General features: G+C 38.6%; 1 protein-coding gene across 1 annotated transcript in view; it reads right to left on the bottom strand.

Annotated features, from left to right (window-relative positions):
* Nucleotides 1–3,171: 3,171 nt before the first annotated feature.
* The window catches only part of LOC118429771 (DNA polymerase delta subunit 2-like), an 11,780-nt gene continuing 1,224 nt past the window's right edge, over nt 3,172–13,727 (bottom strand). The window contains exons 2-10 of the mRNA XM_035840404.1: nt 12,514–12,629; nt 11,495–11,618; nt 9,547–9,661; nt 8,850–9,045; nt 7,923–8,003; nt 7,520–7,677; nt 6,515–6,642; nt 4,717–4,818; nt 3,172–3,422 (exon numbers count right to left, since the gene is read on the bottom strand). Of these exons, the coding sequence (XP_035696297.1) occupies nt 3,274–3,422; nt 4,717–4,818; nt 6,515–6,642; nt 7,520–7,677; nt 7,923–8,003; nt 8,850–9,045; nt 9,547–9,661; nt 11,495–11,618; nt 12,514–12,629 (1,169 nt within the window). The 3' untranslated portion in view covers nt 3,172–3,273. The remainder of the gene's footprint in view (nt 3,423–4,716; nt 4,819–6,514; nt 6,643–7,519; nt 7,678–7,922; nt 8,004–8,849; nt 9,046–9,546; nt 9,662–11,494; nt 11,619–12,513; nt 12,630–13,727) is intronic.

Raw genomic sequence — 13,727 nt, 5'->3', positions numbered from 1 at the left:
TGTACAGTCAAACCTGTCTGTAGCGGCCACTCAAGGGACCGGACAAATTTGGCCGCTATAGACAGGTGGCCTCTGTATAGAGGTGGCAACTTGTATATAAAATACCCAAGGACCGACAAAAAGTGGCCACTATGGACAGGTGGCCCCTCTGTAGAGGTGGCCCCTAATACAGGTTTGACTGTACAACTGTTACAGTTACCACTTTTCAGAATATTTGCATTGTTTTTTTTGTATTTCTGGTCTTTGTGAGCTGTACAAAAACAAGGTTTGCTGAGTTTCTGAAACCATCTCAAAATAGACCCCCTGTTGTAAACAAAATATCTGTACACTGGTTGCAAAATGTTATGTAGTGGTGCTTTAAAATTGAAATGGCAATGACGAATTCTTTTCTTCAAATGATTTTCACCAAATTGAGATTGTGGACCACTCTGTTCAATAGCATTGCGTTTATAGATGTATTTCACAGGCAAAAAAATATATGGTATATATGAAATAGGTTGGTGCCTGTAATGTATAGTTAAGAAAGTGTCATTGTGTGCGTATGTTAAGACACAATTATATACAATGTAGTTTCATACAATAGGAAATTACTACTTCACAAGTGTTTTTGAACCATCTAAACATTTTCTATCTGAATTATGGCCATTCACTCTCAAGAAATATCAACTGAAAGTAAAATTTTCAAGGTTTTATATAGACTGGGGAAAAGGTGAATAAAAGACTAAGTATACATGTATATTGAAAACAGATAGAGTATGAAATATGACCTTGCTTCGATGTTGTATGACTGTCAGAAAACATCGTTTTTTTTCGATCAAAATATCTTGTCAACTACATTATATTGTACTCGATAAGAAGGCTCTCTGTCAAATAATTATTGAAATAATTTGAATCTTGAAATTATAGCTGCACTTTTCAGATATGCATTGTGAAATTATTGTTTTACGTCTTTACCCACAAACTTATGTGAGACTGTACCAAAATTTAAGTGGGGGTGTGGCTGAAAATTTTTTTTATGGACAATTCCTTTAATATACTACAGAATGTTTTGTTTAGCCAAAGGCTTCCAAAAAAAAATTAAATATAGCATTATACATGCTTGTGAATTTAGCTTTGTGGTATATATAGTTGATCACTCTATGGTATATATTTTATTTTTTGCTTTTTGTGTACAAATGTCCATGCATATTAGTGCAGGTTTGCTAGTGACCCTACAAATCTACAATTTGTTGTAGGCATACAAAATGCTTTGACATGGTTTGCAATACAATTTGTATTGCACATGTCTAACTTTTTGGGTTATTATGTGTACAAAATAGCTGTACAGGGAGTCTATATGCTGTGGAGACATAAGAAAATTGCCATGAAGACATTTATACAAACACTAGCTACTTCAAAGAACACAATCCAGATATATATTTCTTTTGCTTGCTTTTGCTTATTGGTGCTTGTAGGCATACAATAACATGCGTCCATTTTTTGTGTAATGTAACAAGATTTATATTAGGTGCAATAAAATGTGATTCTAGGAGCCTATGAGATGAAAGCAAATTTTGCAATGTAAAGAACACTTTTTGAGGGAACACTAGCTGCATGAAAAATCTGTGCAGCGTATAATGTGCACCAAACTAGCTAAATTGCATGTTAAGTTGAATGTCTGATACACAACTCGCTGTAAATGCAAGTTTTATAAACTTGCTGTGATAACTTTACAATGTAAAAGCTGGTCCACTTTTTTATCTGTGCGTGCACGAGGCTTCTAATTTGTAAAATGTAAAAGTTTCATGTAACAGGCATTTAACTGACATATTACCCATAATGCATCATAATGGGCATGCTCAGATCAAAGCATGAACTAGCTTATTATTGGCAAGTGCAATGATGTCATGTTTACTAGAATGACTCGTGCTGAATTGACAAGCCCAACTGTAATCAAATCATTGAAACGGAGAGATCATTTGCATAGATTATGTATACTACAACGATGTAACGTGTAACGATGTAAATGTACATACATGTACTTTACAATGACAGTCTGGTACACTATGCCTGTCAAACTACCATTTCATATTTCATAAGAATCTCTACATTCATATTCTTGGTACTGTAAAAGAATTTAAGTTCGCTGGGATTTAATTTCGTGGTAGCGGGAAAAAGGACATTACGCTTTGGTTTTAAGTTCGCGATAGCACCATGCACTGTAGTCTCGTACTGCCATGGAAAAATTTTTGCGGTGGTTTAAAGTTCGCGATGAAGCGACCACCGCGAAAACTGGGAACATTAAACCACCGCAAAAGTTTCTGCATTTACAGTAATGTTAAGGACTTTGGCTCCAGCAGTATTATTATTCAAGTGTTAACATCCAACTAGCTCTTCCACCAACAGATTGAAATATTTCAAAAATACAGGATTCCAGATCACACCACTGGCACTGTACTTGTATATATACATTGTTAGAGATGCTGTATTTTTGTGGAAGGTTGTAGAAATTGTCACCTGGAATAAAACTTTCAAAGGTTAGAACTTTTGTTGTTGATTGTAAATATATTTTTATTAGTTATTATTAGTTATTTTTATTACTAGCCAGAAAAACATCAGAACACTGTTTTTTCTCAATGTAGGATCTACAATGATGATGATGAGTATAGGAGGTAGACATAGTATTTGCAGTGGATAGATAAAAAAAAAACACAACCGTTTAAGATTTATATTATCTTTATTCCAACAGAATTCTGCAATCTATGATCTGCTCATTTCTATTACTTAATTTGTGACAACAATTATAGACTAAGTATATCTTTAATGATGCCAATTAGTTATCTTCAGTCTAAAGTTAATTGTCATACAGATACATGTACATGTATACATGTGTACAATATACCTCTCAAGTGTCACTTAACTCCCGTGAATGTAACTCCTTTCTTTATGCTTCCTTGTCGCTATCGGCACCTGTGTTATTTTACTACTGTATACAAACCGAAGAGGCCATAAGAAAAATAGAGTCTGTCTTACATGTATTCTTTTCATCAGCTTAAACAAGCTCAATTTACATTCTATAAGACCATTTTGTTTTGGGTTTTCAAGTACACAGCAGAACAGACAATAAGCCAGTTCAACACATGCACAAGGTCAAAAATCAAAGCCCCTTCTTTGTAAAAAGACATGTTTAGACCATGCTTAATTCATGTTTTATTTCTGTCTCAGAAACCATCAACTTGACATACATTTGAATTACACACAATTTATGAACTGGCTTATTAAGGGAATATGTTGTTATTCTTGCATGGGTTGGTCACCCTCGTCCCAGGTGGCCTGGACCTGTAGGACCTCACACTGCAGTGTCCGGAGGTTGACCAGTACACAGGACTGGGTCTGGGAGAACTTTGGTACTGTCACAAGCAGCGCCCTCTGTCCATCATCACCTGAACAACAACATGAATGTACAATGTACTTGTATATCTTGTTTCATACATTTTAGTGCTTAGTGTGATTTCTCAAGAACTTTAATAGATGAAACTAGAGTTCGGCGACCTCATACCTCCATGAAAATTTAGAGCTTTTGTAAATTTCATGCAATTGACTAACACATTAACATAATTTATGCGTTGTGTTGTTCATCATTGACTAACGTACACATGTCACAAGTATAAAATTCCAATCATTAGACATAATGCGGCTTTGCAATTTTTACATAAATTATGCAAATAAGTTCCTCATTACCATATTTGGAACCTGGCGCATCCCCGTCTTGTAATTAGCCAGCGAAAGGGTATGTCACCCCGAAAGGGGCGGCATCACCCCGTCGTGTGCGAACATGTTTACATTTGATCACGTCGACCGATGATGATGGTATCTGCTTATATTCCATCTATCATGATTAATAAGTGTTACATTTATTGAAGTCCAGTTATTGCTAATAATGGTATTTTACAATTTCCTCATTAATTATGCAAATAAGGTCCTCATTTACATAACATGTATATCATTATGAACACCTTTGCCTAAACTACCTGCACTCCTAAAATGATGCCAATCCGTCAATACTTTCTGCAGTTATCCTCTTTGGAAAGTCTTGATAAAAACGCCCCTGCAGTTCCGAAATGACATGTTAGGGGGCTGAAATCTGCCCCACTTTGTCATGACACTGCAAGCTATCTACCACCCAAATGTCAAGACTATATCATGTCCGGGACAAGAGATACATTGAAAAAACTGCCATGATAGAATATTCTCATTAATTATGCAAATGTACTCCTATTTTGCATAATTAGTATCTTACCTTGTACAACATTGTCTAAGGTACCTACATACCAAAAATCATGAAAATCCATTGTTCCCTTCTTGAGTTATCCTCTTCAGAAGTTTTTGACAAAAATGCCCCTGCCACTTATGTCACTTATTCCTGAGCACAAGAGCTATCTAAAACTCAAAAATCGTGACCATAGCGTGTTCAGAACACGAGATAGCAAAACCGGAAGTTGCGCTGCAGTACCAAGCGAAGCCGCTAGGGGGCCCAAAATCTAATCACTTCTAGCTTTTATCGCACCCCACCAACACACCAAGTATGAAACTAATCCATCCAGCCGTTCTTGAGTTATCTTGTTGACAGACAGACACACACACACACACACAAACGCTGGGTAAAATATAACCTCCATGACATTTCATGGAGGTAAAAATACTAATTTGTTGGTCAAAGAAGTTTTTTAGTCCTACCTTCCAAAATCTTGCTTTGGAACTTTGCCTGGTTGCCTGCGAAGTACACATGAGGGCAGCTCTTCAGGATAAATGGGTCAGATTCATGGAACGGGTAACTTCCTGTGTGAGAAAAATTAGTTGTAATTAGTACATGTGCGTATCGAAAAAAACATAACCTTTCTAAAGGCCAAAAGGACAGTGGGTTGTTATCCAATGTGTCTAGGGTACGGTATTGGAAAGTGGAGACCATCTCTCTCCAACCATCACCTTTTACATGTACATGTACCTCCCAGACTGAAGTCAGGTACCCATTTTTACTAGGGCTGGGTACCGGTATGGTGTACCGGTACAAAACCGGTTTTTCTTTATGGACCGGTCCAGAAAAAACGGACCTGAAAAAATTCGTTGGACCAGATGTGGGACCTATTGGAAAATGAACAGATTATGTGATCGGGCATTCACACATTTTGGGGCTTACCGGTCGAAGAAAATAACAAGAGCGAAGTAGAGTAGAGCCTATAGTCATTTCTACAAAGTTTTACAATCAATCGTACAGATGCAGTTAGCCTTGTAGGATTTTATAACGCCAAGGGAAGTCCAATACTCCGCAAAACAGATTTCCTTGTTGCAAAATGGACCATTGCTTTGAGTATCGTCTATTCACAAGTTTTCACATACTGAATCAGGTCCAGGTCCGAACCTGGACCTGATCTTCTGGACCTGAACCGGACCTGGACCTGAATCTTCTGTACCGGTACCCCCCCCCTAATTTTTACACAAAGGTGGAGTGAGGAAACTATCGGCTGCCTTAACCACTCAACCATCAACACCACATAGTCATGACGTATGTTTTGCCCCTTGCTAAAGTCTTGTGACCAGGAATGGCCTAGTGGGTAGACTATCAAACACAAGAGATTGAGATGCCATGAGTTCAATTCCCGGCATTCTTGCAATTGGCTTGATGTTGTTTGTTTGTTTGTTTGTTTGTTTTACTGCAATTTCCATTAGTGTACATCATAAAATCATGCCACTACTCTTCCTGGAGTCATAATAATAAGAATAAATGAAATACATGAAATGAAACAACTTAACATCAAAAGCGGATAATGTTGTGCCCTTGGAAATGACACTATTACTTAACACGACTTTCCCCACTCCACCCAGGTATAAGACGGGTTACCTGACGTTACTTGGGCAGGTATAAGGTGCACGTGGTGGCATGAGAGGATGGGCTCAGACACAGTGGATAATAACCCACTGCCTTTTAAAAGAAAATGAGGACACACAATACCAAAAATGATTTTTTTTCTTATTTTGCTTACCCCATGGACAATTCTTGTATGAAGAAAAATATTCTTGCAGGATGAAAATGTAGAAAAAAATTCAAGCAAAATGAGAAACTACAAAATGTTTTTTAGACATTTAAGCAAAATCTTATTTTTTCTTACAATACAAGAAAAAAATTCTAGAAATTCTTGGTTTTTTTCTAACCAGATTCAACTCTTAAGAAATACAATAATTTTTTTTCTTCCAGGAAGATAAATTTTCTGTGAGGAAGCAAAACAGGATAAACAAGAAAAGGCATTTTGAGAGATACAAGAAAACAAATCTCAAATTTTCTCAAAAACTTAACAAGAAACAATTTGCTTGCCCCATGGCCAGCACATTTTTCTAACATTTCTTGGGGACAGAATAATTTTCCTCCTGGAAGATAAATTTTCTGTGAGGAAGCCAAACAAGATAAACAAGAAAAAGCATTTTTGGTAGTTTTTTTAAGAAAGACATTGGCTATACAGTATATGCCCTCCAGACTAACCTAATGTATCAGGTGCCGTAGGTGCAAGGTGTCCCACAGTCAGTGTTTTCTCCAAGATTTCTAGAGAGTTCTCCAGACTGCTGTACTTGTAAATGTCCTCAATATTCTGTCCAGACGTCCCCAGAAACCTGAAAGAAGAAATATAGATTTTTTCTCTTGGACATTTGTTGGAACACATTATCAGTAAGACAAAAGTTGACAGTAACAGTGATCTTGATCCAGTTTAGATCTTAGCACTCACCATATACTGTCATGGAAATATGGTCAAGCTTGGTGCTTTTGGGTTTGCAATGAAGCAGCCACCACGAAAAACTCTAACTATCCTGTTTAGAGTTCGTTGTTGGCTGTCTTGCAATAGTCTAGGATTCTGGCCCACTACAGGTAAGTTCATGACCTTTCTTGGCCAGTTGTCATGGGCCATTCTTTGCACGTGGTCATACCATCGGAGTCTGTTGTAGCGCAAAATGTCATGGAGGCTGTGTAAACCTAGCCTACACCTACATGTAAGCTGTTCAGATAATAATCTTTCCAGGGTTGTAGCCATTCTGAAATCATTTTCAGTCCCCTTGATTTTGAATGGGAATCCTATCGAGCACCGAAGGCATGGTGTGACGTTGCGCGTCATTTCTAGGGGGTCTGGGTCCCAGAAAATTTTTAAATCAAGACCCTCTGAAACACTATTTCCTGCATTTTGAGGTGCAAATTTTGCTTGTAGACTAAGCTGTTCAATGGGATCTGTTTTGGTGAAGAAGAACACATGGGTTTCAGTTTTTTCATATCTTTAAATATCAATTTTTGTCTGTCCCAGGGGACGGAATGGGGAAAACTTTTTTCAGTCCCCAGCTGCAAAATTCCTTCAAAGGACTGAAGGACAGGTGCTGGCTACAACCCTGAATCTTTCTGACAGTCTTCTGGAGCATACAACGCAAACATAAAACCACCACAAAAATCTACAAATTTACAGTAAGTACGCTATTGGTTCGTGAACAATGGTGAAGTTCTCACCTAACCCCTCCAACGTCAGCCTCGTACGGGTTGGGGACAGTGTGCATTGTGGGATACTTCATGGCACGCGGGAACATGCAGCGGTGTAGCGGCTGCTGAGGAAGAACGTGATTGGCCGGGTCGAAATCTCCTGGCATCACGTCAACGTCAACACAGGACTACAGAAAGAAAAAATTTCCATGAGTAAAATGGCTTCAAACTCTTAATATATATTCCATATGACTGTATATGTCACATAATACATATTTCATTCAATTTAATTATCTAAAACACAGTAATAAGCATGATGTAGACATGCATACATTAAGACATTCTTTACCTTTTGTTTGCACGAATGCTCAACATGGCTACACTTATTTTTACAGCACAGCTTAGCAAGATTGATAATCTATAGAATACTTACAGACAGTTGGACAAGGAAGTCATCCAAAACTTTCATGGCCTCCACACTTCCAGCTGCAGTTTTCCTCGACAAATACTTTGCCTGAAGACCATACATAAATAACATTCAATGCCAGCATTGTACAATGACTTTTGCAATGAAATCTTTAAATTAATACAGTTTCCTTCAGTTAGTACTGACAGGGCTTGAAAGACTGTCTTCTGCATACCTGCACTGGAGCAGGTAACACTGAAATTTACCTTCACCAGACAAATTTTACCTACGCCACACTCTGAATCTATATTAAGTATGGATCATACTAAATTTGTTCAGGAACCACAATTATTGCTATTTATTCCTCTGTACTTTAAAGGTGGCAACAGTCAACAGCTAATAATAATCCACATACACCTACATCATATGACATTTATGTATAAAAGCCAGTACATGGGCCAGTGCAGGTTAGGTGCAGGAAGACACCAGAAATACCTGCACAGCTCCAATTTTACCTGCACTAACCTGCATAATAAATTATGCAGGTGGTATTTTGAGCCCTGACTGAACATGGTAAAATCTAAAATTAATATCAGCCATACAGGTTTGGCTTTGGCTATACAGTCATCACCATCATCAGTCACTGCATTCTGCATCTATAGTCTTTAGAAAGTCCTATACATGCATTCAGTCTTTCTTCATCTTTTTCCACTGTGCTTTGCATCCTGCAAGCTTCCACTTCCACTATACAGTCCTATAAAGGAATGACAGTCTCTGCCACTCTGACTTAGATGGACTAGATAGACTTTCTATTACATGTAGTTGTAACTTAATGTGTCAACTGACCAAGCAGTATCCATAATGTACATTAATGAGTACTATAGTCTCCATTGTCATTTAGTTCCTTTTTGCTGTGCAGAGTCTGTACAGACTGACTGACAATAGTACCGGTACCTTCGTTAGTGAATCCTTGTCCTGCGTGGACTCGCTGAGTGAGTTTCCAGCCACGATGACCCTGACGATGTTGGCTGCCGACTTCTGGTCGCCGATGTCTCCCAGTTGCCCGGTGACCAAGTCGACCAATAGCTGTAGCTCTAACAGGTTGTCTTGGCTACTGCCAATCCCAAGGCCCGACACAAGCACAACAAACCTAAAACACAGGAACACAGCCTGTTCAGTCTTTCATTTTACCTGCAAACTTTACCAACTACTTACTAGGGCAGCCTTTTTTGATGATTAGATATATAGAACTATAATTCAGCATGAATGTACAATCAAACTGTACAAGTGACGACCTAGAGATACATAAAAACTACCTGGCCAATGTGATTTGTTCCTTGGATAATATTTGATAGTGATAGGATTAAGTTTCTAGTTTGTCACTATGAATTATAGTGTAATACTACTTGTTTGCCATTATACATTGTAGTGCAATGGCAAACAAGTACAAGTTTCTACACCCCAGCTTTAGCTGCACAACAAACTCCTTATACTGATGTGGATGTGGCCAAAGCTTCTTTTTTCCATCCACACAAGCATTAAAAAGGCTATTCAATATTGACCACCCTGTTCACATAGACCACATTCCTGACTGGTCTTCTTGACCAGGTTTGACTGTAGTACATTAATGAAGAGAGATATTGTTAATAACCTGTCTTCCTCGGGTGTCTGTAGTGAGTTCTGTACAGGCATGTCCACATAGCAGAAATCCTTCACCTGGAACTTCCCAGACTCATCTTCTGCTCCATACACTGCCACAATGGTGCCTATAGAACAAACAGGAAAACAAAAACGTCATAAATATCTCTGAAATCCAATTTTTGTAAATCCCTTGAAAAGGTAATCCAACCATGTCCATTTCACTGACTACAGTCAGGTCCCTGACTTTATCAACAGCTACAATCATTTCCTGAATGCCCTTGAAACAAATTTGGATCCAGGCCAACTCAGTGTGCAGGGGGAGTGGAGGGGAAGGAACGACTTTGGACCGGAGCAAACTCAGCCCTGGAACAAATTTGGACCAGGGCCAACTCAGCCTATGGGAACAAATCTGGACAGGCCACCTCACCCTATGGGAACAAATTTGGACCCGGGCCAACTACCGTATATTCTTGAATAAAGTACGCACCACAATTAAAGTACGCACCCCTGATTTTGGACAAGTCTTAGACAGATCTTTGGGACTGAAAGGTAAAATGGAAAAACTCAAATAAAGTACGCACCCCTTCTCCACCAATTTTGAACAGACCTTTAACTGGATAAATTCAAATTTATGATGTTTTCCCCAGGTTATTTTGCATGAAATATCATAAAACTGTTGTTTTTTTTCACAGACAATATCTGTCTTAGTTAGCAAATGATTTTTAGCAAAAAACTTTCAGTTGAACCACAGTTCAATCACTCATTGATGCCTGCCTAACTTCACAACAAGTCCTGATCTACAGGAACACAAAATGCCTAACTCCACAAACCTAGCAGACATTGCCATGCAATCTCCAAGTAGACGTTAGAGTGCTGAGATACCAATGTATCAGTTTCACCAGCCGGAAGTCAGAACATTACGTTATGCTTATTTAGTACCGTATATTCTTGAATAAAGTACGCACCCCAACCAGTTATTTTGCATGAAATAACCTGCATTTACACTGTCATTGTCTCTATGAACTTGTGAATTGCCTACTGCAAATTATAAAAATCACTGAGAACTGGTATAAGAAATCAGGAAAAACCAGTTGTACAAGTCAAAGTCACTAACTCAAAAGGATTGTATGCAAATGCCAATCTTATGTAAATCATGTTTAGACAATTTCTTTGTTTCATGTTTAGACAACTACAAGACAAAAACAATGTGCATGTTTTGAAACATTACTAGAAGTGTAGCTCCACCTTGCTTTATTTTAGGCTTTTTTTACCATTTCTCTGTGCAGTGACCTCAAATAAAGTACGCACCCCAACTTTGGCAACAACTTGTAGCACCTTTTCAATTTTGAAAAGTTAAAAAAGTGCGTACTTTATTCGAGAATATACGGTATATACACATACTCAGGGTTCTAGCCAGGATTTTATTTCAGCGTAGTGGGAATGGCATGGTAGCAAAGCGACTAATCAGAAGATTGGTCCTTCCACAGTGAGATTTGAAGATGTAGAGTTAAAAGTTAGGATTTTGGGGTCAGTTTTGAGTGGCATATCATCATTTTTCATTGTTCAGACATTTATTTGTCATTGTTGAACAAGCAAATGACAGCAGAGCACCACTACACTAGTTAAAAATTAGCGTAGTGGCCCTTATTTTAGCGTAGGGGTCACAAATTTTAGCGTAGTGGCCAACTACGCTAAAATGCACTAGCTAGAACCCTGATACTAGGACAGATAGAAAGCAATACTTCCATTCTTAAAGAGGTAACAACCACATTGAAATGTCACTTCCCTAGGTCAACCTTTTACCAAATGTAGTGAAAATTCGTTTCCTTTTTTGGATTACAGAATAGATACTTCAAAGAGTTGGAAACATGCTGAAAAATTTGCGAAAAGTTTGAAATTTGATGAAATACATTTTGATGGATTTTAAAAGATTCTACTGAGACATGACAACATCTTACCTGTGACAGATGATTGTACATCCAGCTTCCCTGCCAGTGATACTCTCTGTACTTCATCCTCTAGGATTAAGTTATCTGCATCTTCTGTGTACTTAGCCCTGGGTGGCTGGGGCATCGCTCCCTCCTGGAAAAGTACAGTCCGTGTTTGTTCATAGTTTCATCAGTATGTTAAACTACAGTAACAGAAGATATCTACAACAGTACAGACATACCAGTATTACTGTTTTTAGAGTACAGTATGTCTATGTGATATCGTTGGTTTACAGAACTTAAGTCCCTGTCATATTGTTATCCCAGCATTTTAGTGAATCAGATTGCAGTTAAGAGTTGTTGTCAATGAGACAACAATAAGGCTGATAGCATTCATTGATATGACATAAATCATACTGATTACAGTTTGATTCCAGATTTATACTCTATAAATGTAGGAACACTCCCATAGCACTGGTCAAATTTTCTCCATGCACACTCATAGTCATACTAAAATTCAGAACTATCATTTATGCTGTCAAAATTTGTCAACTGGGCATCTGCCCCTTTCATTGTGCATGCAAATCTAAATGCATCATAGATAATATGTCAAAGTCAATGACCCAAACTTGCAAACAGTTCTTGTCTACAGCATGCTTCATACTATGTCCAGACATGTTTTGTTTATGTCTCAGGGGTCTTCAACTTTGACATATCACCCACCATGTATCTCACTATGCATGTCTAGTAATCTGTGAACTTGCTTCTTCGTTACGTGACACAGTAGAGGTGGTATCTCACTGCACTTGGGGCACCGGTGCGGCACTGCGGGGTTCGTTCAATGCGGCACTGTTGTGTTATTTTTGCTATTTTTTTTATAATTTAGATATTGCGTAATCATAAAAGTATGACTTAGAAGACATCAAAATACAAACAACGTTAAAAAATTTGTTCTTTATCTCTGAAATTCGTTATCTTTCGATTGGTTCCCCAAGTGCAGTGGGATACCACCTTTACAGAACAACTCTTAGCTGCAGAGTTGACCTGACCTCCTCACTGATTTCCTTCAGGATGCTGGGTTTGAGCTCCATGTGTTTGAAGAGAGTACCGATCACCACACAGGTCTCTCCTGTCTCCATCTCAGACAGTTTCTTCGCATCAACACCTGTTGGGAAGAGGGGGAGGGGGGCAAATCTCAATCAGTTTACCAGGTACCTTTAATTACCATTTTCAAGGTGTGCTCACTAACTCGTTATATATAATGTATACTGTAATATAATATTGTTAACTGTAATTTCTACCTTGATACCTGGCTTTATGTCATACCTGTGACGCGAAAACGTTCAATACGGGTGTTAACTTGCGTGTGATAACTTTCCGTATCACACAGGTTCTAAGTAAGTTGTATCACACAGGCTTCCTTCATGTAAATCGAACTATTTCGAACGGGCCGAATACGAAATTAAATCTCCGCGAACTTAAATGCACTTACAGTAGTCCAGCCCCCTCCCCACAATTTACATTGACAAGTGCACCTTAGGTCAGCCTTTTTACCGGAAAACAGAGGAAAACACAGTTAAACACCGGAAAACACATGAAGGAGTGTATAATCTACTGAAATACAGTATGTTTTGATGAGTAAACATGACAGGTCGCTATGTTTTGCCACAGAATAATCTACATATGGTCCTGGAATGAAGAAATCGTCAGAAAATGCGCGAGACTACGGGCCGGACCGCCGCCGCCACCCGGCGGACTGGACGTGCTGATTGTGGAAAATTATGTAACGTTGACGGCTAGAAGAAGCAAGCTTTATTAAGAAATACAGAAAACAGATTCTTATCACAATCCGAGTAGATTCATATATATCATATCTATGCCAATATATAACAGATTTTGCACTGAAGTTCGGTAGGTATCAGCTGACTGTCTTGTTGTGAAAGTATCAGACCCCGCAACATGTATTCTGCAATGAAAACAAACATGGCCGCCGGGTGGCGGCGGTCCGGTCCGTCGTCTCATGCATTTTCTGACGATTTCTTCATTCCAGGACCATATGTAGCTCCAAAGGAACGGTATATTACATACACCGTTCCAAAGCGAGCCATACAAGAGATCCAACTTGTGTTCACTGGGCCTTTATTCTGGCCCGGCGGGCCGGATTCTTCAACTCCCTACCTTCCGAACGCACTTACCTGCGTTGGCGGACGAAAAACAAGTCCAGAAGCCCCAAGATAATCCACATAAGCGGAGAAAAACAAAG

This window comes from Branchiostoma floridae, chromosome 13 (assembly GCF_000003815.2).
Source record: "Branchiostoma floridae strain S238N-H82 chromosome 13, Bfl_VNyyK, whole genome shotgun sequence".
Lineage (NCBI taxonomy): Eukaryota > Metazoa > Chordata > Leptocardii > Amphioxiformes > Branchiostomatidae > Branchiostoma > Branchiostoma floridae.
This window is presented reverse-complemented; position numbering and strand designations above follow the sequence as displayed.